At 39.9% G+C, this 25166-nt stretch overlaps 1 protein-coding gene across 6 annotated transcripts; it reads right to left on the bottom strand.

The window, feature by feature from the left end:
• Positions 1 to 36: 36 nt before the first annotated feature.
• SLC30A5 (solute carrier family 30 member 5) lies at positions 37 to 24176 on the bottom strand. 6 transcript variants are annotated; one of them, XM_071579965.1, is made up of 18 exons: positions 23881 to 24176; positions 23642 to 23764; positions 21247 to 21313; positions 20278 to 20363; positions 18814 to 18901; positions 16990 to 17077; positions 15675 to 15751; positions 14352 to 14522; positions 13439 to 13727; positions 12872 to 13080; positions 11272 to 11429; positions 10524 to 10653; positions 8085 to 8310; positions 6531 to 6757; positions 4601 to 4729; positions 2714 to 2867; positions 1126 to 1239; positions 37 to 380 (listed from the first exon to the last, which is right to left on the bottom strand). In XM_071579965.1, exons 1-17 carry the CDS (start codon positions 23952 to 23954, stop codon positions 1163 to 1165), a joined length of 2373 nt encoding a protein of 790 aa, XP_071436066.1. In that variant the 5' UTR covers positions 23955 to 24176; the 3' UTR covers positions 37 to 380; positions 1126 to 1162. The 6 variants fall into 6 exon arrangements, with proteins under 6 accessions (XP_071436066.1, XP_071436067.1, XP_071436065.1 ...); XM_071579966.1 differs by having other exon boundaries at positions 37 to 357; XM_071579964.1 differs by having other exon boundaries at positions 38 to 1239.
• Positions 24177 to 25166: the final 990 nt, after the last annotated feature.

Raw genomic sequence — 25166 nt, 5'->3', positions numbered from 1 at the left:
CCCCAGCATTTCTTTATCCATAAAACAACTGGCCTACATCTGTGATTTGAAAGCCTGCACAGTTCCAACAGATCTTGAAGGGAACCTGAAACCTTCTTTAGAAGATTATTGCCAGATTAAATAAATTTAAGATAGATAGATGTTTATAAGATAGACGTTTATTGCCATTGCCTTCCTGCCAGGGCAGCCAGGAAAAACACCGTGCATGTGTGTCAAGTATCATACAAAAACCTGCCAAACACAAGCTAACATGCAGGTTTGCACTTGCCTGTCAAGTATCCAGGTACGAGCTCCTCTCCACTTGCCATGATCATGGTCCCAGCCACCTTGATTTGTATTAGATTCTGCTGCTAGCAGCTGAAGTAGGAAATCGGCATTTGCTGAGGAAGTTGTGGCAAGGACACAGGCTTTTCAATTATGTCAACCTAATGATCTGAAAAGATAGAATTACCTCCCCTCCCCCCTGCCCCTTTTCATCTTCCTGTCACAATGGGGTTTAGTGAAATACTGTCTAGTCTAGTACAATAACCTCAAAACAGGAGTGGCACATCTAAATATTAACTAAAGCTTTTTGTTTAAGAATGGTTTTCAAAACGAAAAGATCCACCCTATTCACAGGCTGAGCATAGTTGTAGCACCGCTATTCAAGTGCTGAGCCTTCTGGAGGAGGCAAGGTGAACAAAGCACTGCCAAATGCATAAACAGGCAGAAAACGGGATCCAGCTTTGAGAAGGCTGCTGGCTCTGAAGCACTGGCCTGAGACATGACTGCACTGATTTGTGGAATCTTCATCACTGGACACGCATTTGCAACTTCTAGAAACTTTCCGACCACAGTTTTTCAAGTCAGTCTTGTACAGTCGATGACATTTCAACACATCACAAAGGAACAAACTCACGTAGGATTTACAAAACAAACCACTCAGTTTGTATAAACAATCCTAATCACAAGAGAAACAATAGCTCATGGACATTTCAACCTGCATTCCTGGTAAATCTGATCTGATTAGGTAGTTCGTACATCACTTCATCCTCCCACTCCACTAGCATTAAGTATGTTATTATAACGGTACTCAGGAATCACTGACTACCAGAGACAAGAAAACAGTGACAAAATAATACTGACATGATACATGGGATGATGGAAGACATACTCATTCTTGCTAACATTCTTGATTTGTTGAATTCCAAGGAAAATATTTAATAGCTGCAGAAAAGCAGAAAAGGAGGCACAGGAAGCCTGTGAACAGATGAAAGGATAATTACCTCTGGAGAAGTAACCTGGTGGCAGGAATTCACTAAAGACACAGATTTGTTTTCTTTGCAGTAATGACAACACACATAATACTTTCTTAAACACACTCTTTCACTTCCAGTTAAGAAGTCTCAATTTAGTGTTCATGTTGGCAACTTGCCAAGTCCCAGACTAGTGTCACAGTGTAGCATTCTAAATCTGGACTGCGTCCTTGGGTAATACACAAAAGTATAGTTGGTTACAGTACATCTGCAGCTATGTCATGGTGTAATTAAAAAAATCAAGTAAACGACAGGATAATGTATCTTGACAGGTGAAGTTTAGCTGAGTGCTAGCATGCTGTCTGATTAATCACTTTTAGACTTCAAACTGTTGCATTTGCAGTTATTAATAGAAAAGGTACAAAAGATTTTTTTGACAGAGTGGTTTGAGTTATGATTCTGAATCTTGCCAGGAAAGAGAAAAGTGTCTTCATTTCCCCCCCCCCTCCCAATTTCTCACTGTTAACTTGTGCATGTCTCTCCTTAAAAAATAATTTGATACAAATGTAAAATGGTAACATCTATTTGCTCTGTGCATTCAGTTTAGAAAACAGATTTGTATGTCTAGACACATTATAAAAACTGTATTGTATATAGTGTGGCCAGACTTTGCGAATGAAGATGCGGGAAAAGCTCTCCCCATGTGGGTGTGCCCTTCCAGCCTGCACAGTGGATGTTTTAGGTGAGGCACAGCATGCGCAGAACTGGCCCCACACTTTAACTCCTAAGGTCCATCTGCCACAGCCGAGCGAGCTTGGACAGTGACAGTGAAGTCCTCAGGACTAGAACCTACAGTCCCCGGTATTCCCAGGAGGTCTCCCATCCACATACTAACTGGAGTTGATCCTGCTCAGCTTCCGAGATCTGACGGGATTGGGTGTCAGGGTGGCATAAAAACTGTACTCTTCCATTATCTAACACCGAATGCAAAACAAATGGCTTCATGATTTTTACTCCCCATAATAAACCAGTACTTTTTTCATTCAAAGTGTCTTCAAGCTATACTTGAAAGAAAGAAAAATATTTTCCAGTTGATCCATGTTTGCATTCCAGTAGAAGCTAATTCCATTTCCAAATGCCAACAAATTGCAATACAGTGTTCCACACTTAAGAGAAAGTATGGAATATATCCATGCTCATCTACAAGTTGCAAGACTTCTGTTTAATAAAGTACAGTATTTCAGATGTCAATTATTTTTACATATGCAGCAAGTACTCAAGTCCTTATTTCCTTTATAAAAGCATTTTTATCCAGTTAATAAAGATACTGCACTTAAAAAATTCAAATATATAGTACATTTCTTTCTGTACATGTATGTGCAAGATCTCCTGGCAAAAATACAAATATGGAACCTAATAGCTTCACCACTTAACACCTCTTTTAGAGAATACAACTTTGTATCACATGATGTAAGTACCATCTTTGTAGTATTTCATGGATTCTAGTTGCTGAGTCATTGTAAGAACATCCTGAAATCCTGTACTGAGTCCGGACATATGTTGAAAATAAGCTTCCTTCTCCACTTGGACAGTTAAGTTGTTTACACCAGCATCTTTCAGAATTGCTGTGACCTGAATAGAAGGGTATGGTTAACATGAGCATTACACTTCATAAGTATCTCACATTAACTTGCAGTATTCTGGCTCTGAAATGCTGTAGAGGAAAAAAAACCGCTATCATAATTATTGCTTCATCAAAGCCTTTGACACCATCTCCCATAGCATACTCCTGGAAAAGCCAACAGCCCACAGCTTAGACAAGGGCACTCTGTGCTGGGTTAGCAGCTGGCTGGAGGGCCGGGCCCAGAGAGTGCTGGTGAATGGAGCTGCATCCAGCTGTCAGCTGGTCACTGTTGGTGTTCCCCAGGGATCAGTGTTGGGCTCAGACCTGTTCAACATCTTTACTGATGACCTGGATAAGGGGATTGAGTCGAACATCAGCAAGTCTGCAGATGATATCAAGTTGTGGGGAGTGGTGATCTGTTGGAAGGCAAGAAGGCTCTGCAGAGGGACCTGGACAGTCTGGATAAGTGGCCAAATCCAGTGGTATGATGTTCAACAAGACCAAGTGCTGAGTCCTGCACTTTGGCCACAACAACCCCATGCAGCACTACAGGCTCAGGACAGAGTGGTTGAAGAGCAGCCAGGCAGAAAAGGATCTCGGGGTTCTGACTGACAGAAAACTGAACATGAGCTAACAGTGTGCCCAGGTGGCAAAGAATGCCAATGGCATCCTGGCCTGTAACAGGAATAGTGTGATAGCAGGACCAGGGAAGTGGTTCTTCCCCTGTACTCAGCACTGGTGGGGCTGAGTACCTTGAGTACTGTGTCCAGCTCTGGGCCTCTCAGTTTAGGAGGGACATTGAGGTGCTGGAACATGTCTAACGAAGGGCAATGAGGCTGGTGAAGGGACTGGAGCACAAGTCCTAAGAGGAATGGCTGAGGAAGCTGGGGTTGTTCACCCTGGAGAAGAGGAGGCTCAGGGAGGACCTCATCACTCTCTACAACTACCTGAAAGGAACTGGTAGCCAGATGGGGATTGGTCTCTTCTCCCAGGCAACCAGCAGTGGGACAAGACTGCAGATTTAAGCTGCACCAGGGGAGGTTTAGGTTAGACATCAGGAGGAAGTTCTTTACAGAGTGATTGGGCATTGGAATGGGCTACCACCAAGGAGGTGGTAAGTCATTGTTCCTGAGGTATTTAAGAAGAGCCTGGATGTGGTATTTAGTACCATGGTCTAGAAGGCAGGGTGGTATTGGGTCAAAAGGTTGGACTTGATGATCTCAGTCAGAGATATTTTCCAACCTAGCTGATTCTGACCAAGAACTCAATTTTCTGTAAAGCAAAGCAAAGACTAGCTTCAGAGGGTATGGATTTGCAACTTCTGCATAGGAAGTGATTCTCAGTGTCCTGCATAACGTGATATGCATCTTTTTAAGGAAAAAAAAAAACCAAGGCAGGTAGGTAGTGGTAATCCAGTTATAAACTAATGATTAGCACCCAGATATCCCTACTCTTTACTGCATGTTTTGCAGGCTTATTTTTCCACCTCCTCTTCTCAGAGCAGATGTAGTGCCACTTTCAACAGTGAGTGTTTTGGCAGATGTTCTAGCAAACAACTCTTTGTGCAGCTGATTCCAAGCTAGAAGACAAGGGGCAGTACAGTGTTAGAGACCAGCTCTGAGACATTAATGGATAGCTACAAAAAAATCACACATGACAGCTTTAAACTTCAGCCTGTGACTGAAAAAGGGCCACGAACTAGGAAATTAAGAGATTAGACTCCAAAAACTTTGCATCTTACCTGCTGTACAATTCTCTGTTCCATCACATCTGATACCACTTGTACATGTATTGTGCCTGCTAGAACACTTGCAGAGTGACACCAAAAATGAGGATCTCTGTAGGATATGACTCCCTCTATTTTTTGAATCTGTAAAGAAATTACATTAGCAACAATTAAGATCTCATTTTAAAATTGTGTATGTACACAGATATTGGTAGATAATATTTCATACGGAAACAAAGCTGTGTAGCATAGCAGCTTTTCAGCTAAGCCATATTCATAAATATCTAGCATTGAAAAGCCACCTTGCTACTACTATCAAATATTAGAAGGTACAAGTCAAACTAAATGAATACCCCAGAAGAGTGCAACGTGTAACAGGATGAAGAAAAAAAATCCCTAATTTAGGGTGCAGATCACAGGAACATACATGGACAGGCTAACCAGAATGCTAGTTGGGCTCCTACCATTTCTAGAGCACCTGTTACTTCACTGTTTAGCAGCTGGGTCTAACTGGGATGGTTTTTCACAGTGGCTGGTTAGGCACGGTGTTTTGGATTTTTGCCTAAAACTATTTTGATAACACACCAATGTTTTGGCTATTCCTGAACTGTTGAGTCGTTCTCTTTTGTATTTGGCACTGTCAAGGCCTTCTACTTTTTCCACATTGCCCTTGCTCCAGAGCATAGGCTGTGGGGTGAGCAAGAAGTAGGGAGGGGACACAGCTGGTGCAGCTGACCCAAGCTGCCCACAGGGACACTGCATGGCATATAATGCCATGCTCAGCAGTACAAACTGGGGTACAGGAAGAAGAGAGAATTTCAGCTTCCAAGGTGGCTGTTGCTTGGAGACTGCCTGGGTATCAGTCTCCTGGTGGAAAGTGGTACATTGTATTTTTCCCCCTTTCTTTACCTGGTAAAATTATATTGTTTCCAGGGTTTTCTTGCTTGTGCTCCCCTGTCCCACTGGCAGTGATAGTGGTCATAAAGGAAGGGATGAGCAAGTTGCTGTAGGGATGCCTGGCTGCTGGCTAGGGTCAATGATTGTTTTATTGTGATGTATTCTTTAAAATGCTTTTTCTATTATCTTTTAATGAATGGCTCTTTGTTTTCAAAAAGTAACTTCATTTTCTCTAGCTTCCTAGAATTACTTCCCTCATAAAAATGTGAAACCACACTCTGCACCTCACTTTCCTTTCACTACAGAAGTCTCTCCTGGATAACTTCCATTTGTTCTTTTCTTTCTTATGCAGAAAAAACATGTTTCCCACTCTGGTAACTCATAGCACACCATCAGGATAGTCTTCCTTGAAGCCTCTAGCTGATGGTATTCTTAAAGAACTTTTAACAAATTGTTTTACAGAATGGAGTTCTCTACACTGAGGTCTGCACTATGATTTCATGCAGGAACTTAAAATGAGCTGACAGCAAAGACCAAGTACAACCTCAAAGCAGATGCTGTACTGAAGCAGACAGAAGAGAACAGATGAGAATGAGAAAGTAATTAGCAAAAGCAGCTTAACTTTTGCCATCCTAATGTGAACCAGCATGCCCTTCATGATATGGACAAATCAGGACACCTAAAATTACAGGCTTGTGATATAATCCTATAACCTGAACTGTTCAAGTTTAAAAAGGCTGCAAGGTTCAGGGAACTGCCATGTTACTTTCTTTGTATTAAATATCTTTCCCACACTTTTATCATACTTCTCTGAAATCACAGGCTATCCATAAAAGCAAAAAACAGCGCAAGTCTTTTTATCTGAAAAACAACTTTTATCAGTAGAACTGCTACTCTTGTCACATCTCTGCAAAGTAGATTTTAAACAACTTGAGACATCAAGCTGTCTAAGACAATGGAAGCTGTCAGACTGAACTACTTGAGTTTAATAATTATTAAAAACAGTTAGACCTTTTTATGTTGTATATGAAAATATTTAGAATGGTACCTTTTCTAAAGCAGCATGCAGATCTTTCTCCTGTTCCAAGGGTATCCTCAACAAAAGCACTTGACAGGCATCTTTCAACAGTGGGATAACACTAAGAAAAATCAGTGTAGCAATAAAGAGAGAGCAGAGTGGATCAGCTATGAGCCATCCAAATTGCTGAATGAATATTGTGGATACGATAACACCAACACTTCCAAGAGTATCTGCTAACACATGCAGAAATACACCTGAAAATAAAATAAATTAAGTGATTAACAGTTCTGTCTAAAGTGTATGTGCATATTCAATAGGAGAAATATAATAAGGCTTATTAAATATCCTCAAGCTAATATCCTCTGCCTGCCTAACCTGTGGCAAAATACACAAAAATTAATGTAAAACCAACTTTTACTCTATAGGCCAATGATCTAGTTAGGCATCTACAGATTAAACTAAATGTGAACAGTGTTTAAATTGTTAGTGGGATTTGTACTATATAGCATAACCATCTCTCTACAGAGAGACCTACTGATCCTTAATAGAGAAAAAAAAATCGGTGTACATGCATTGATCTGCTAATGTGGACACATATTAATGTATTGTTCAGTTTTTGTATGCCAATTCTGCTCCAGTTTTACAAGAATATTGTCTTTCTGCTACTGTTAGGAATTTCATACTTTATACTGCTTTCACTGTGGACTCATTCTCAACATACACTCAATAAGCATAGAAAAATACCCTCTAACCATTTGTAATGTTAGTACTAGTTCAGAGTCAGAATTTTAAAGAATACTGAACCATGAGTATAAGAAAACTTCACAGAAACAACAGACATAATGAGTATGAATATCAGGATAACCAACTGAATTAGGACATAAAATAAGCAATGAAATATAGACTATTCACAATATCCTGACAAGCTTACACAAACCCCACCATTCCTTTATATATTTTTTTTCTTAAAAGCTGGACAGTTGGCAAAAAACTTCTTTTGAACTACTAGGGAGAAAATTTGATGCTGCATTCATATATATTGCCCTTCTTCGTTAGCTTATGATTTCAGATTTGAAAAAGAAAGTTTTATCTTTACCACCTTATCTTCTGAATCACAAATAAAAGCATATTCTAGATTGCTAGTCTGCCTTTGTTCTCCTGCTTCTTAATACCACCCCAGTGTTTTTACAACCAGCTGCCACATGATAGCTAGAAGCACGGTACAGAAAGTACAGATTGGTACTTTCATTTCCAGGTTGAACTTAGAAACAAGGATTTTAGGCTTATCGAGTAAGGTTTACAATGACCACTCATTAGTATAAGTGAAGACTGCAGATTACTGCTTTTTATTGATCCTTTGGTATTGACCACATCTAAGAAAGCCATGCAAAGAAACATTTCAAGTTAAGTTTCTCTATGTTAAGTTCATCAACGGTTTGAGCAATTCCTGTCTAGCACATTTAAAGGCTGTCAGATCACTACCAGGGAATGACTGATGCACAGCATTGGGTATGATTCTGAAAATCTTCAGAGTCTGCTGGAAACTGCACACATCTTTACGATTCAGTAATCTATACTTGCCTCGCATGTTGGTATTCATGCCTCCTCCAGAAGACCCGTGGGAATGTCCATGGCTGTGCCCATGGTCACCGTGGGAATGGCCGTGCCCATGGCTGTGGCTGTGCCCGTGGTGAGAATGGCTGTGATCATGTGAGTGACAACCTCCCCGAGAAGCGCCATGGGAGTGTGCATGGCTAAAGGCACAGATACCAACAAGGTTTACGATCAGCCCTCCGACAGAGACTGGCTGTGAGAGGGAAAAAAATCTTTAACTCTGCACCCTCCCAGGCGATCAAATTTATTTTCTAGAACATGGTGACCAAAACCAGCATGCACTCAGTTAAGAAAAACTGTGGAATCATTGACAGCAACAGAAGAATTATTCTAATATGGATTCATCATCATATTCCTTTTACTATATGAGCTGGTTTTAAGGAAGTTTTCTTCCCCTTTCAAAAAAATTCACCTCTCATCAACCTTCCAAAAAAACCCTACCCAATAACCACCACCCAAATGAAAACACAGTATTCACAGATCAAGACAAGGTATCAAATTTTGTTTATGAAAGTCTGATCAATTTTATTTCCTTTCAAAAAGAGATATGGTCGTTTGAATACAAGCTTTGCCTTGCTTTCACTTGCCAGAACAAGAAAAATAAAAATGCAATTTCTTATTATATCTAAGACACACACAGTTATTAAAATCGTACTTAAGACAGCCACTAGTACTTTATGGTTGAACTGTGCTTTTTATCTGGCTGCTTTATTTTCTGTTTTTCTCTTGAAAAACTAGAAAAGCGGTAAGACTAATTCCAGCTAATAATAAAGGAGTTGAACAAGTCCAGCTTAGGGGTTATTAGACCTTTCCTCGGCTATGCAGACTGTGCTCATGAAGAGAGAGTAATCTGTTCACCCTCCTGGAAACAAGATCAGTAGTGAAACTGAAGCAAATGTTTAAGATCAAAAAGAAAGCAGAAATAAAAATCAAGCCTTGATTTCAGGAACACACATTTCTCATTGTGCCTACAAAAATTTTTTTCTCTTTGTTATAGAAGAGTGCAAGAGAGCACAAATTCATGTATATATGTATATGTGGGAGAGAAAACAAGTGAAGCTCTAAATGTAATCAATAAAGGCTTGGATTCGCAGAATTCCATAACAGAAAAAACTATTTGAAGAAAATGAACTATTGTATTAGAAAGAAAATGACTGAATCTTGAAAAATAAAGTGGGGAGCCTCTGAAGAAGCTATGGAGGGTCAGAAGACAAGTATAGCTAAAATCAGCTATGCACACCATCATGACTTAAAGTAAACTATTTTCGGCGGAGACAAAGGACTTCACCAACAAGCTTATGAAGTTTATAGTGAAGACATTTTATTACACATAGCACACAGTTTATTTAGGGTTAAGACTACAGCTTATTGGCTAAAAGTTACACACCATCACGCTAGATACTTCAATTGGTTAGGACCTATCTCTCACAAGTCCCATGTTTCTATTATTTCATCCTGGCTATTTTCATGCACCTGCATAGTCCTGTGAACTCCCACTATGTGAATTCTTGGGGAGTAAACCACCAGCAGCAGCCGAGCTCCTTGCTGCTTCTGGCTGATAGCTAAGTCTCACAGGGTTTTTCTATAGATCTGAATTGCTCACTTTTGATTTTACCGTAACAACAACTGTCATAGTAACACACTCTGCATAATGTTGTGGATTCTCACTCATTTTTGAGGTTTCTCAGATACTAATCTCTTAGTTCAGTATTTTAAAATCTTTTTCTGTAATAATTGACATTGGTATATGTAACAGTAGAAGCAAGTTTAGTCTGGTACAGACTATTTCCATAGTATATTTTATTGTAGCTAGACCATCATCTAAAGATTAGAGCTCCAATATCTTAGGAAAAAAACGCACTTGACTGTTACTATTAAACTACATTCAACCGTATATATTTTCATATTTTAAAATTAGATGTAGTTTGCACTTCAAAATGATCTGTTATAATAAGTCAAGGCAGAGTTTAGATCTCTTGAGTTTGCAACTTTGATAGAATCGCAGAATGATTTGGGTTGGAAGGGATGCTAAAGACCATCTATGTCCAACTCCCTTCCATGGGCTGAGCACCTTTCACTAGACCAAGTTGCTCAAAGCCCCATTCAGCCTGGCCTCTGAACTCTTCCAGGGACAAGGCATCCACAACTTCTGTGGGCAACCTCTGCCAGTGCCTTGCCACCCTCACAGTAAAGAATTTCTTCCCAAGATCTAATCTATACCTACCCTGCTTCAGTTTAAAGCCATGCCCCCTTGTTCTGTCACTCCATGCCCTGATGAAAAGTCCCTCTCCAGCTCTCTTGTAGGCTCCTTTCAGTCCCTGGAAGGACTCAGTGAGGTCACCCCAGAGACAGACATAAATGAACCATTAACTGCAAAACTACATTCAAACAGAAGACAAAACTTACAGTGAGCATGTTTGTATCTATGTCTGGAGGATCCACCAGTCTAGCCACCGATTCCATGAACACAAAGAAAGCAATCACCATCAGAAAGAGGCCATTAATAAATCCAGAGAGAATTTCTACACGTCCATACCTGAAAGCAAACATATGCACTTTTTATAGAGTGAAAAATGGGTATTTTGAACAAATGTCAAAGTTATAACAAAAAATTTATATTTACAACAGCATTAAGATCGATACAATATTTTATTCAATTCCATAAAATAATGTCTCAATTTCTGAGTTATTTATTTTTGATCAAGAGGTTGCCAGTTTTCAACTGTCCAAACTCCAACAGAATAAAGAACTAAAAATGTTTTTTTCATATATATTGCCCATTCAGGGCTTCAAATTGTTAAACTGCTATGCCAGCATATAAAGTTTGATTACTTCAGCAGAATCTAAATCCTCATATGAACATTAACTTTTAACATATATTTTTGTTTGACATAAATGCATATATAGAATGAGATAATTCCTAAAAATTATTCACAGTGATGAAGTTTTACTTGTGGAGATAAATGAAAATTACATTTCAGACACATTTTTTTGCAGGGGTAAGAAGTGAATAGCACGAGCCCATATAGAACAGAAGAGACACAGCAAAAAACCTACAGAAGCATGCATTAGTAAAACATCCAAAACACTTTACTTTTGAAAATGAGCAAGTAAAGTTAGTTTCCAATAGTCCTTAAAATCCCAGTATACATACCCATAGGAAAATATGCGAGTTGCTTTCCATCTTGTCATCAGTGCTGCAAAAAGCCCCATCACTAATGCAGAACAATCAAAAAGCATGTGAAATCCATCAGAAATAAGACCAAGGCTATTGGTCCATACTCCATAAAAAAGCTCCACAAAAGTGAAAGCCTAAAACAAAGCAGAGTTTGAATTTTTCCTCACATATTAACTTGTACGTTAATGTTTTGGTAGCTACCAGGAAATGCTTTTCATAGAACACCTGATATTTTTCAAAGGTATTGTTCAGAATATTTCTAGACCACTTTTTCTCTCCTCCAGTGAAATAAAAGTGATACTTTCCAAGTCTACGAAGACACATTTTTGAATTTACACTCCTTACAGCCTTGCACTTTAGAAAACAACCCTCTACAAGAGTAAATTTAAGTTTTTATTTAGCATTTTAAACTGATGTTCTGCAGACAAAATTTTAAGCATTTTGTCATTGAACAATGTAAGACCTCTGATCTGATGTATTAGTAGTGTTAAAGCAATATTGTCTATAAATCTGTTATGTAAACATTTTCTTCACCACTAAGTTGACTGTTTAAATCTTAGGAATTAGTTTTGAGAAGGATACAAAAGGAAATATTTTTAATATATATTTTCCCTGAACAATTTACTATTATTAATTCATCTGCCTAAAAGCTTTTTTTCTACCTTTCATATTCCATAAGGGAATTTCATAAAATTATCATGGACACTTCAAGTTTCTCCCCTTATTTTCTTGGATAATTGCCAAAGAATGAGGAGAGATCTTTGCAAATAAGGTTCTATTGATGCCTTTCGATTTTTATATAATTGTAGATTTTAATATTTTTATATTTGTAGATTTTTATATAGCTCTATAGTTTCTCACACTAGAGGTAGCAGCTAAGAGTTTGTAACAGTTTCTAATAGTTTCTCACAGTTTGTGCCACATTCCTGAATTGTGTTCAACTGTCTTCTCAACAGACAAGATGGATGGTACCAGGGTGGTACCAGGGGTAAAAAGTTCTCTGGTTGGATGTACTCATTTGATAGTAGTGTTATAGATTTCTAAGAATCCTATTATACTGTGCATATGCACCTGTATACTTTGTGCACCATAAAGCTTTCATTAAAGAACTGCTCTCTATTTTATCTATACTAATGTCTGAAAAGTTTTTTTTCTTGATTTTAGGCAACACTATCAATCTCGCTGTGTTGTATTTTCCTATTCGAGAAAGAGAGAAGCTAGACATAAAACCAGCCTACTCCAAAATTACACTAATCAATTCCACACCTTCTATTTTGTTGTCCCCATCCTTAAAGGCCTTAGTTTCAGCTTTTCTCCTAGCAACATTGAGGTATGTCAACCATCACACAAGTACTTAGCTACTGGTGTAACAGTTACACATAGAACTATGGCTGCCCTGTGATAACAAATCAAAGCGACCTGCCCCTTACTGTAAGATTAGCTTAAGAATCTTCTATTTTAACTTAGTGTCTAACTGAACTACTCTTATCAAAGGTCTCTTTTAAAGAATAACTCTTTTCACTATACTATGTATGCACTACTATGATTGCATTTGGAGAAAAAAACATGCACTTACCAGATTTAGGCACAAGAAGTAGAAGATCTGCCTAGAATCGTACTCCTCAAGAATTTGTTTCAGTGACTCCTTAATAAACCGTGGCAGTGACTGAGAGCTCTGCTGTAATGCATCACCCATGAAGTTATATAGAGGAGTGCCTTCAGGGGAATAGCCAATAAGGGTACCCTTCTGCCCTTTCCTGGAGGGGGAGGACAGGATATTGGCGGCTGCAAGGAAAGCATTGAAGTGTTTGTTGCCATTTTCAAGCTTCACAGCTATTTTATAATGAGTCGAATCAGCAATCAAAGTTTACATGAAATTTGCAGGCAGCAAAGTGATTGTCAACTTCATCTTGAGGTTTATCGTTAGAATTCATTGCTTGTAAGACTAGATCATCAATTCCACAACAGATATATTACTCTTTTTTTCATAGACAGACAGTAAAAGAGTAAAATGTTACAGGCTTTCTTATTAAAGGATCCATAAAAGCTCATCCAAAAGAATTCTGCACACCAAAGACTTTCTGATTGGCTTCCCAGTCATAGGTACAAATGATTTATTAAGAGTTTAAATAGGAATACGTACATAAAATGAAGAAGACGGCACTCACTACCACCCCTCCAGAAAGAACATGCTCTGTGCTTTCATGGTGTGGTGGTTTGTTTATAGCTCGAAGCTGGTCTGTTATTGGATGTGTCCAAAAGTTTCCAAAAAGCAGTGCACTAATGAAAATAAGAAAGGATCCGTATCGAGCACATGTGGAAGCTTCCATCTTCACAGAGCATATGGACTCCACGTAGAAATCCAGGATCACAACAAAAAAGATGACTGTTACAAAAGGCATGATGAGAGAAGACCAAGACTCTACTTTACTCTGCAACAAAAAATAAATTTTAAACAGGACTGCTCACCTTGAGATGTGATGGTATATATAGGATGAAATGTAGTTCACTTGAATGACTATTGGTTTCAGTAATCCATCAAAACATAAATATTTTTATGCTTTCAATTTATCATATAAAACCATCATTCCAGATAGAGACATGTATCTAAAATGCAGTACAGTACCTGATATTAAATACTTTCATGTTCTTAAGAGCAATGTCACATGCAATGCCATGCTCCCAATGCCATACTCTGCCTATGCATTTGGTCATAACAAGCGTGTTTTTAAAATGCAATAAATAATCTACTCCTTAGGGATAAAAGAGTCCTGTATTTATATAGTCATTAATACTTGTGCAATATTAGTTGATAAACCCAAGATCCAGTATCTGAGCTACAAGGATGAAATAAAGTTATCACACAAAATAGGAAATTAAGGTATCACACAGATAAAAATCAAAATATATAAGAAAAACATAAAGAAAAAATTTCAAATAGAGCTTACTACAAAAATAAACCAACTTTGGTAATTTTAAAGATATTTTAAAGGAAATTTTAAACTTCACTTTGCAAGCATTTCAAAAATTATTTATCTTTGTACTTGTTATCTTACCTCTGTTGTCAGAGATAGGACAACGACCCATGGGCACAACAGAAGGACAGAAACAAGATGAGACAAAGCTTGAAGACGCTTGGCTCCACCTACATCTACAGATAGTTTTCGGGAAGCCATGTGAAAACCAACCTTACAGCACAGTGCCAGTACCAGGAGCAGTACTCCGCCCTGGAAACACAAGGGGAACCAGTTAGTATTTCTTAAGAGCCAAAGCCCTCACTCCAACCACAATGGCACTGACATAGAGAAAAGATTATATGTGCTTTCTTTAACTTAGCAACAAAAGCCAAAGACAGGATATTTCCTGAAACTGTTGATCTAATTAGAAACAGTAATATGGTTATACCTTAGCATTATTCGCAACAGCCTAATATAATATGACTTTAATTTTAAAACTCTCAATAATGTTAATTGGCATACAGCAGCAGTGAAATAGTAGCTAACATATGAGGAAAAAGAAAAATCACACAAAGCTTGTTTTCCCATCTTCCACTATCAAAAACATGTTGAAGGCATACATAAACCCCCAGAGGTTCACATCACCTTGGCCTCTAAACCTTTCATAATCTATTCATCTACTGAACTTTAATCACACCATATCATATTTCTTCACAATATTTTCTTTCAAAATTGTTCTATACATGAATCACAAGATACACAGCATCTTATCTCCCTCAGATCACACTTGCTTTTGTGCACCATTAATCCATCTTTCTAACATTTAATACTAATACTTAGCTGCTCCGTATTTTTTTCCTGTTTCAGTCCTCAATACAGTCTCTTTAGCAGCAAGACTAAGCTAACACAACTCAATCAGCCAGATCAACACTGCACAGTAAGGCTGTGATAATCAGCTAGTCATACCACCAATTACAATGGGACTATACTACTGAGAAGTATCAGCATCTGTGCCTTCAAATACAAGTCTAATGTAAAGGAAAGACTGGGGAAAGGTAAGGAAGCAACAACAAAATACAGATCCCAAAAGTGAGGAGGAAATGGCTTGTATGCAAAGCATTATGAACATCCAGAATACTGATGACAGAATACTTCATGGTAATTTTAATGAGACTTTCTAAGTTATGTTGTACAGCAAAGTCCTTGTCATCTACAGAGATTGATCACAGTTTGACTTGCTGCATTGAAGTGGCTCATACTCCAATCAAGATGTAAAAATCACAACGCTAGTTCAGTTTCAATATGGGGTGGGGATGGTCAATATTTTGGGTTTTATTTACGCTTGGATTAGCTCTGAGCTGGTGAAATTCTTACCTACAAAACTTAGATAAATATTAAACTTCTGAAATACAAGTTATTTACCTTGTGATCTGCAACACCCAGGAAAGCAATGATTGTATAGAGAACATGGGTGAGAGCACTGTCATGATGCCCCTCAGCTAAATTAAAAAAAAATTAAGGAAGAGCTTCATTTGATGATTTTTTTTTTAAACCAAAGAACAGGAAAAGGTAGCAAAAGACCATAGAAAGCTGAAGTAAGCAACCTAAAATTTAAGGTGTGTTGGCATGTGCAGGACAAACAGGGTATCAGGCCCAGCCCTCAGCATGTGTTTGTGAAAGGCATATCCTGACTGACCAACCTGATCTTCTATGACAGGATGACCTGCCTAGTGAATGAGGGAAAAGCTGTGGATGTTGTCTGCACGGACTTTAGAAAAGTCTTAGACACTGTTTCCCATAGAATTTTCCCAGAGAAATTGGCTGCTCATGGCTTGGATGGGTGCACTGTTCTCTGGGTAAAAAACTGACTGGATGGGTGGACCCAGAGAGTGGTGGTGAATGGAGTTACACCCAGCTGCCATCCCACTACCAGTGGGATTTCCCAGGGCTCATTTTGGAGCCAACTCGGTTTAATATCTTTATCAGTGATCTGGAGGAGGTGATTGAGCGTATCCTCAGTCATTCTGCCGGTAAGCAACGTGGGTGGGAGTGTTGATCTGCTGGAGGGCAAGAAGGCTCTGCAGAGGGATCTGGACAGGCTGGATTGGTGGTTTGAGGCCAGTGCTATGAGGTTCAATAAGGCCCAGGGGTGGATCCTGCCCTTGGGTTGAAACAACCCCAGGAAGTGCTACAGGCTGTGGGAAGAGTGGCTGGAAAACTGCCTGGCAGAAAAGACCCTGAATATTAGGAAGAATTTCTTTACGGAAAAGGTTGTCAAGCATTGGAACAGGCTGAGTCATCACCCTTGGAAGTAAGGTATTTAAGAGACATGTAGATGTGGCACTTGGGGACACTGTTTAGTGGTGGGCTTGGCAGTGCTGGTTAATGGTTAACCTTCATAATCTTACAGGTATTTCTTAAGGTCCCTTCTGACCCAGGCCATTCTATGAATCTACTCACTGAAAAACTAAGTGAATTAACCAATAAGGTTCCAGAATATACCACTTGTAATTCCATGTTTTTATCCTTCTTTTGTGAAGTTCTTTCAATTCATTCATTTTTACTTCCCATCCTTACATGTATTGCTTTTTGTCACTACACCATGATGAGATGATCAATTGAAAACCTTCTTCAGAATCACTTCAAATTATAATTGAATTCAAGTACACTCAATTTCATATTCTCTCTGCTCCAGTAGTAACAGTTACTTGCTCTTACAAATAGCAAGAAAGGATACGATGTTCTGCTATTTTAGCCATGAGGTCATCATTATCAAAAAGTAGTAAGCAAATGACAGCTATGATGAAAAACGCAGCACCTCTTGTCTGTAAAGAAAGACAAACAATAGACAGCAAATCAACAAAAAACTCCAAATATTTTTATAATTTGCTGTAACAGATTACTATTAAAAAATCCTGGGAATCAGTCCCCTCCCTCCCCGATTCCTGATCAATGTAAGCATACTGCAGAAATAAAAACAGAAATGAAATGCCCATTTTTTTAAAGAAAGCGATATTGACAATATAACTTCACATTTTTTCTCGTTTTCTGATTAACCAGGTAACTCAAGACACATCACCACTGTAGCAAGATAGAAGACTCTATCTTACGAACTTCAAGTGTGATTACTTTCCTCTTCATGGTGAGTTTCTGCCTACCAGAATGCATAGCTACTTGAGCCTGATGATTTAACATTTTATATCATAAATGAACTGTAAACAAGATCTAGTGGACAAACTGTCAAATTCTCTCCTAGCAGAGGAAAAGGCTAGAGAACTATGCAAAGCTATGAGAAAGAACAGCTCTGCAGTGCTTTTGTGGGGAAAGGACAGAGGCAGCAATGAAATCCCAGCTCTCCATTCAGACTTAAACCACTCCAATTTTGGTATTCATCATCTTGGCAAAACACTGAGCTCTACATCTGAAAAATACTAATAGAGTTGTCACATTCTTGTTTCAGAAAGTCAGCTGACCAGTTCACTTCATAAAGCTGAAACATTCAGAAGACAGGGTTATTGCTCCTTTTTTTTTCCTGCTGCCTTAAGATATGCAGCTAAATTGCCAAACACGGTCCTGTAAGATACAGAATGACAATTAATCTTCTCTGAAGCTCTACAGATACCCTTTGGGTGGTTGGCTGGAAAAAAAAATCTTTGTTCTAGATGAAGATATTCATGCTGGGTGCTCTAAGATTCTCAATTTGAGCAGGGGTCAGCATAGAGTGTCGGAGCAGATGACTCATATTTTCTCTAAGGCCAGCCTGAAAGGGCTTAGGGGACTCTGGTGTAGTTAGGAGACAGATTTCAGAACTCCTAACCTGAGGTGGCAGCAAAGTGAGACTTCTCTTACACAGCAAGTCCTCTAGCCTCAGATATATGACATCAGGTATCTTCCTCTAGCTGTTATTGTTTTTGAGTGAAAGTGGACAAGAATGTTTGGTGTTGGGTAAGCTCATTCCATTTAGGGCTGATTAGGTACATTCAGAGCTCACCTTGCAAAAGTGTGTATACTGGGACTTAAGACAAAGGCATGTCTCAAGTAGATGTCTCTCATTAAGACTGGCTGTAAGTATTCAGCACCTACAGCATCAGACAGAAATGAAAGTACTTACAGAACTTCTTGGCAGAAAAAACCAAAGTATGTGAAAAGCTAAACACACTGAAGAGTCTAGGCCAGGCACTGGAGACTGTATTGCTGGAATCCAGTGTCTAAGGCCCAGGACTACTACATGCACAGATGTCCTTTTGTCAGTTTGAACTCAAAATCCCATGACAAAGAATGCTGAAGTGCAAAAATAATTCTCAAGGTTATTTTCTGCCTACAAACAGAAAAAATTCTCAGGTATCTGCTAGGCAGCCCCAACAGCTTCACCCACTGTGTTTTTCTTCATGTCACATCTATTATTTCAAGTAGTACATCTTATAATTTCACCACAAATTAAACTAAAAAAAGCACATTTTCTATGAACATAGATTCAAGACACAGTTGTTCCAGGTAAAGTAGCACTTGAATTTGTAGCATTCATTATTTTTTATCAATGGTAAAATAGATTTTTAATTACCTTTGCTGGTCCTCCACCTGAGCTTGTGAATAAGACACTAAGGAGTGACAGCACAACCACATCACTGTGCTCAAACAGCAACAATGTCCTATAAAAAAGTGAAATAAAACACTAGGTGCATTCACAGTGAGTTGACCTCACAAGCTTGATATATACTATTTCAGTTAAAATTAATGACACAGAAAAGGTTTATTCCCTGATTTCAATAGCAAGTTTAAACAATTCAAAAGGATAAATGTAAATCTATTTGCCTTCACCAGCAGTAGATCTAGCTGCAGACACCCAGACATATCACAAAACAAGAACTTCTTAGCTCAAGGAACAGATTAGAATTTTTCATTTATAGATAACATTAAATTGTACTTTCTTCTAGTACCAGAACAAGACACTAACTTGCTTAAGATGGAAGTATTATTCCCATTACAATACCTCCTCTAAACCAGTTGCCTGCTCCCAGAAAAAAAAAAGAGGTCCTGTTCCATGGTATTACATCCTTTTTATTGAGGTGCTGATGGTCTAGTAGTTTATGCCTCAAAACCTCATAACTGCTGAAAATAAGAAATTCTAACTTACACTCTATCTCCTTCAGACAGCAAAGGCTGATTAACAAGCTTGTATTGACAGCTTTCCTGAGGAGAACATGAAAGTAATTATTGCTGTCAAGTTTACAAAATACTTCTGCAATTCTCTGCATAGCAATACAACCTGCTAGGTCCCAAGTTACTGGTTCTGTTTCGAATGTCTGCCAGCATCCAGAAAGGCATTAGAGTATTAACTACATTAATATAATTAATCACAATATTATGACTCTCAGGTATGCCTTCTCCTGTGCAGAGGATAAAACTTCAACTTCATAAAATGTATTACTTAAGGCTTTACCTTGCTCTCTCTAAGGAAAGATACTTTCCAATATATTAACCTTAATTTTTAGAAGTCTAATGTTACTCTTTTATCAGTACTGCTAAGAAACAGCACAAGTGATTTTACTCTATGTGTATGCATTAATGTTACCCAACTCCAACACAGTGCACACGGGTGACAAGATAAAGCAGTACCCTGCAACTAATGTAGAAATTAATTGTAGTCACCTGTAACAGGAATACCAGCTGCTATCACTGGCTGTCAGGCAGACTCCAAACAGGTAAACAAACAGTTGGCATTACATTAATGAGACTAGGGAAATGATGAAAACTACAGTCAGTAACACAGACAGTGACCTTGATGTATCATCAAGTGTTTAAGTACTATCAAGAATTTTACCGGCATCTCCACCAGAGAATTAGTTGAAGAAAATTACCAGTTCTATGGAAATGATACATAGTTTTTAGTGAGCACAAGAGTTCACGGCAAAAAGTATAAGGATTCATTTAAAATTTAAAAAAATACATCAAGTGTCCACACAAAGGAGCAAGACAGGGAAGCATGACAACAGAAAAACAGTATTTACAAGCGATATATATTTACCTCAGTGGTCCACAAAGAGTGAGGCCAAAAAACCACAAGAGTGAAATGATACATCCAACAACAGCATGCTTAAAAATTTTGATCCACTACAAAAGAAAGGTATTTCATTATAATTTTCTCCAGTTTCAAAATAACTATCCCATTATTAGCATTCTTTTAGCAGTGTAGCTGTAGAAATTGAGGGGAAAACATGTGCTTTGCAACAAGGCAAAGTACCTATGACAAACAACACATCTTCAAAATCCAGAATTTTAAATTTTTTAGCAAAAGTAAAACCATAAAGGGACAGATTTTTCTGAACTCAAATCAAAGATGCAATTTATTCCTGTTCACATTTTTAAAATTCAGGCACACATGTCTAATCATGAAAGCAGTTGACACTCGGACCACTATGAGGCTATTCTTCAGATTCTGTCTACTTAGCACATACACTGGATCAAGTTTTTGTGCACACAATTACATAAACCCAAGATGAATACGGAGCAGGTGAAGAAATTTTATTTCTTACAAATCAGCAGGTTCCAACCTGGCCCTACACTAACTCCTCAGGACACTGGGAACTCAACAAAGGTCTGAAGAGCAGTTAGATCAGCAGGTTATTACATGCAGAAACGACTCCTTTGTCATGGGGGACAAGACTGGACCATTTCAACACTATGGCAGTCCAGAAACTGCTCTTCCAACTGCCAAAGTTAGCAAAATAGACTAAGCTCTTTTTGAAAGATCCAGTCCTCACAGTAGATGCTTGTATGAAGGACCAATCTTTTCACTATACTCTCCAAAGGAGCTGATAAAAGCTAAAAATGCTGATTGTTTTTTAGACACTGAGTTAATTACACAATTCTAGAAATTGTAACCACATCTTCCAAGTGCAGTAAGTAATCTTGGTTCTACTTTCACTTCTGGCAAGAGCCACATAGCCAAGAATACTTACAAAGATGTGAATCACTATTATATATATCAACTCACCTGACGCTTGGTCACCACTTTGCCAGAAGAAAATGGTTTTTGAAACAAAATCATAAAAAATGCAGACCTGTTAAAAAGGCGAAAGTTTCTCTATTAGTGTATCAGCAGTCAGCTTTTTATCCAAACCAGTTCTAAATAACTAGGTCTCTCACATCAGGCTTAGTTTGCAAAATGGCTTTTGCTACAAATTTTTCATTAAAAGGCCAAGCTGATCACATTAATTGGTTTTGTTTTCCCTGCTGCATTACTTGTGTCAGATATCAGCAATGACGAGTGAGCTTCAGTTCTGGTTAACTATTAATGCAAGTTCTTGAGAGAGTGGCTATTGAGGAGTCTCCTTGTGATTTATAAAAATCAAAATAACTGAACTCAGAAGTTTCGAGGAGAAAGAATACTCTGATTTTTATTAGCAAGATAAATACACCCAAAGGATTACTCATATATGGAATGCTGAATATAGAGTCCTGTTAGAAATGGTAAGACACAGAACACAGTTTCTTCAACTGGAATCAAAAGTGATGTGGAACAAAAAGGCTGTGGTGCTTGGGAACATGCCAGCAAAGAAGTTCTAAATGTGAGTTTGAAATGAAAAGAAAAAATGGAGTTCCAAATGTTCCAACTCTGCCAAGCTTTTTACATAAATGTTCTTCCACTTCACATCATGTAAATATGAAGGATTCTGTCTGCAAAGGCTGTTACTGCATATTTGCTCTCAGTTGCTATACCTTAGGCCTCAAGAAGGGAAAAATAGCAGTTGAAACTCACAAAAACTACAGAAATACAAACGATAAAGAAGAAAATTTATCTTCTACACGCTTGTTAAGGAAATTTGGACATGCCTGAGTGTCCTGATTTTAGCTTGGAACATTTTTTTCTTAGTAGCTGCTACACTGTCGTGTTTTGGCTTCGGTATGAAAATAATGTTGATAGCACACTAGTATTTTTTGTTGTTTCTCACTAGTGCTTATCTGAAATCAAGGACTTTTCAGTATCCCACGCTCTGCCAGCAATGAGGTACACAAGAAGCTGGAAAGAAGCATGGCTAGGAGAGCTGACCTGAATGGGCCCGAGGGAGATTCCATGGCACAGAATATCATGCCAAGTATATAAACTGGGGGAACTACCCAAAGAGGGGTCTGATCACAGTTTGGGGACAGGCTGGATACAGGTCACCGCATGGTGCACAGTTGTATTGTTAAACATGTATTTTTTCTTGTGGTTTTTTTCTCTCACTTTTATTACTGTATTCTTTCACTTACTATTAATAATTTATTAACTTGTTAATTTTAATTACTAAACTGTTCTTATCTCAACCCATGAGTTTACTTTCTGTGTGCCTCATGATTCTCCTCCCCAGCCTCCCAGGATGGGGGAAGTGAGTGCACCATTGTGTGGTACTTGGTTACCAGTTGGAGCAACCATCACACATCATGACCAACAGCACTGTCACTGCAGGACCAACTTTGAAGTAAGAAAACCTCTCAAGTTTCTCGAGGGCAGAGAGGCCTTACATATGGAAAGACTAAACAGTAGGGGACAAAAGGCTGGAGAGCAGCCCCATGGAACGCCTGGGCTGATGGCAAGTTGAGTATGAATCAGCAGTGTGCTCTGGCAGCAAAAATGGTCAGCTGAGTCCAGAGATGCATTTACATTCAGGCACAGAATTACCAGCTGGCTGAGGCAGTTGATTGTCCCACTCTGCACTGCATAGGTGTGGCTTCACCCAAAAGGCCTGTGTGCAGTTTTGGGCACTTCCACATAAGGGGAACATGAGACTCTTACAGTGTATCTGAAGGAGGGAAGCTGAGATGATGAAAGGTCTTGAGGGACAGAGGAGGAGCAGCTGAAGTCACTTGGTTTGTTCAGCTTGGAGAAGTCTGAGGAGTGACATCACTGCAGCCTACAGCTATGGGCAGCAGAGTGGTAGGTGCTGACCTCTCTCTAGTGACCAATGACAGGGCATGAGATGGAACAAAACTGCACCAGGGGAAGTTCACACTGTATGTTATAAAAATATTCTTCTCTGAGAGGGTGGCTAGTCACTGAAACAGGCTCCCAGGCAAGTTGCACAGCACTAAGCCTGGCAGAACTCAAGAAGTGTCTGAACACCACTCTTGGTCACACACGAGTCCAGTAAGGAGTAGGGAGCTGGACTCAATGATCCTTATGCAGCCCGTCCAGCTTGAGACATTCCAAGATACTGAAATTATAGTGAGCAGAGATGTGAAGCAGAACCACTGCTATAAGCAAAGTATTTCCTGGATTCACTGCTATGCCTTCTCCTTCTCGGGTAATCTAGAACAACACAGGGTACAAGCTTGATGTTGTCAAAGAACACCCCAAACAAAACACGTTGTAAGGGTGGGGGGCAGGGCTGCAACCCGTGCACACTCACCCCAGCTGCACTACGAAGATGAACTGCACGAGGTGGACCGCTTTCAGGAGATCATAGGACTCAAACAGGCCCACGGCTTTCAGAACTTTGGTGAAGCACAGCAGCACGATGTACCGCGTCAGCCTGCGGAAGGAGAGAGGCCTGTTCGCACACGGCGCCGTCGGGCGGGCCCGGGACCCCCCAGCCCCGGGGCGGCCCCGCTGCTCCCCGAGGCAGGGCCGAGTCCCCGCCGCCCTTACCGGGGGCTGGGCACATCCACGGGCCCCAGCACGCCGCCGCCCGCCAGGGCCTGCCCGCCGTACGGCTGCTCCATGGCGGGAGCGACGGAGGGAGCGAGATCCTGCAGGGAACGGCAGCTCAGGCGCTGGGACGCGGCCCGCCTGCCCCGCGCCGGGGGCGATCCATCCCCCGCGGGCAGCGCAGCCGGACGGGAGCCGGGGAACGGGAGCCGGGGAACGGGACGGGAACGCGGGACGGGAAATAAGAGCCGGAGAACGGGAGCCGGGGAAGGGGACGCGAAACCGGAACGAGAACGCGGAACGGGAAGTGCGGGTGGGAGCGTGCGCAGGCGCCGAGAAGGCGCAGGGCCGGAGAGTCAGGGAGGAATTCGCTGTGGGGGTTTTGGGTTGAGTGGAAACCTGTTTATTTTGTGCGGTGGTGTGCAAAGCCATACGCCAGGATCGAGCGTCAGGAGAGGGTCTCCCTGCTGACGGCTCCAAATGTGCAGTTGAAACTCATGGGAGAAATCGAGGCAGAAGATCGGAAATGTCCATATTGTGAACTCGCTTCCTTCTTCAGCCATGTGTCAGAGTTCCTGGTTTTGGAACATCCCAACATATGATTTTGGTACATAGTTCAGCACTGAGACAGGAAAAAGAAATCAGAAATATACTGATGTGTTTCGTTAGTCTCAGCAATGGTGAGCTGCATATTGGATTTCTTTGAAGTACACCCGGTTGTAACTAGGAAGAGGAGGGACAGGAGTACGGAGGAGCATGAGTGCTGAAAAATTTTCAGAACTGCATTGGTCAGAAATAAAAGATTTTTATTAATTTACGGATTTGTAAGTTAATCCCAGTGCAGGTGGAGACTTCTGCATGGCAAACATAATCCTGTTAAGTGCTGGCTCTGGTGCTTCAACTGCCTTGTGAAGACCCCTTAAAAAGTTAATCCCCAGGTTTTGTCTCCTGACCAAAACCCCTCCGTTAACAACCTGGAGTCCTTGAAGCCCATCAACGACAAGATGTCGATAACGTTTGTAGAAAGGAGGAAATGGTAAAAGTTTAGTTACATGCCGTGTGCTCTGTGTCCAGGAGATGGAGATGTTGGCAAATAGCACACGGACGAGGACTGCGAACGAGAAGTAGGGGTGGGTGGGTGGGTGGCCTGAGAGCCGAGCAGGGAGACCAAGTGATGTGAGACGGGGCAGAGGATGGGAATCAGTGCACCGGGTCAGGGACATGAAGAGAGCGAAAGAGAAAAAGGCTGTAGGGGCACAGGGGAGAGCTTTCTGGGTCAAAAGTGG

The sequence above is a fragment of the Pithys albifrons genome, chromosome Z (genome assembly GCF_047495875.1).
Source record: "Pithys albifrons albifrons isolate INPA30051 chromosome Z, PitAlb_v1, whole genome shotgun sequence".
NCBI classification, from domain to species: domain Eukaryota; kingdom Metazoa; phylum Chordata; class Aves; order Passeriformes; family Thamnophilidae; genus Pithys; species Pithys albifrons.
The sequence above is the reverse complement of the archived record's forward strand: the minus strand, read 5'-3'. Positions and strand labels throughout refer to the sequence as shown.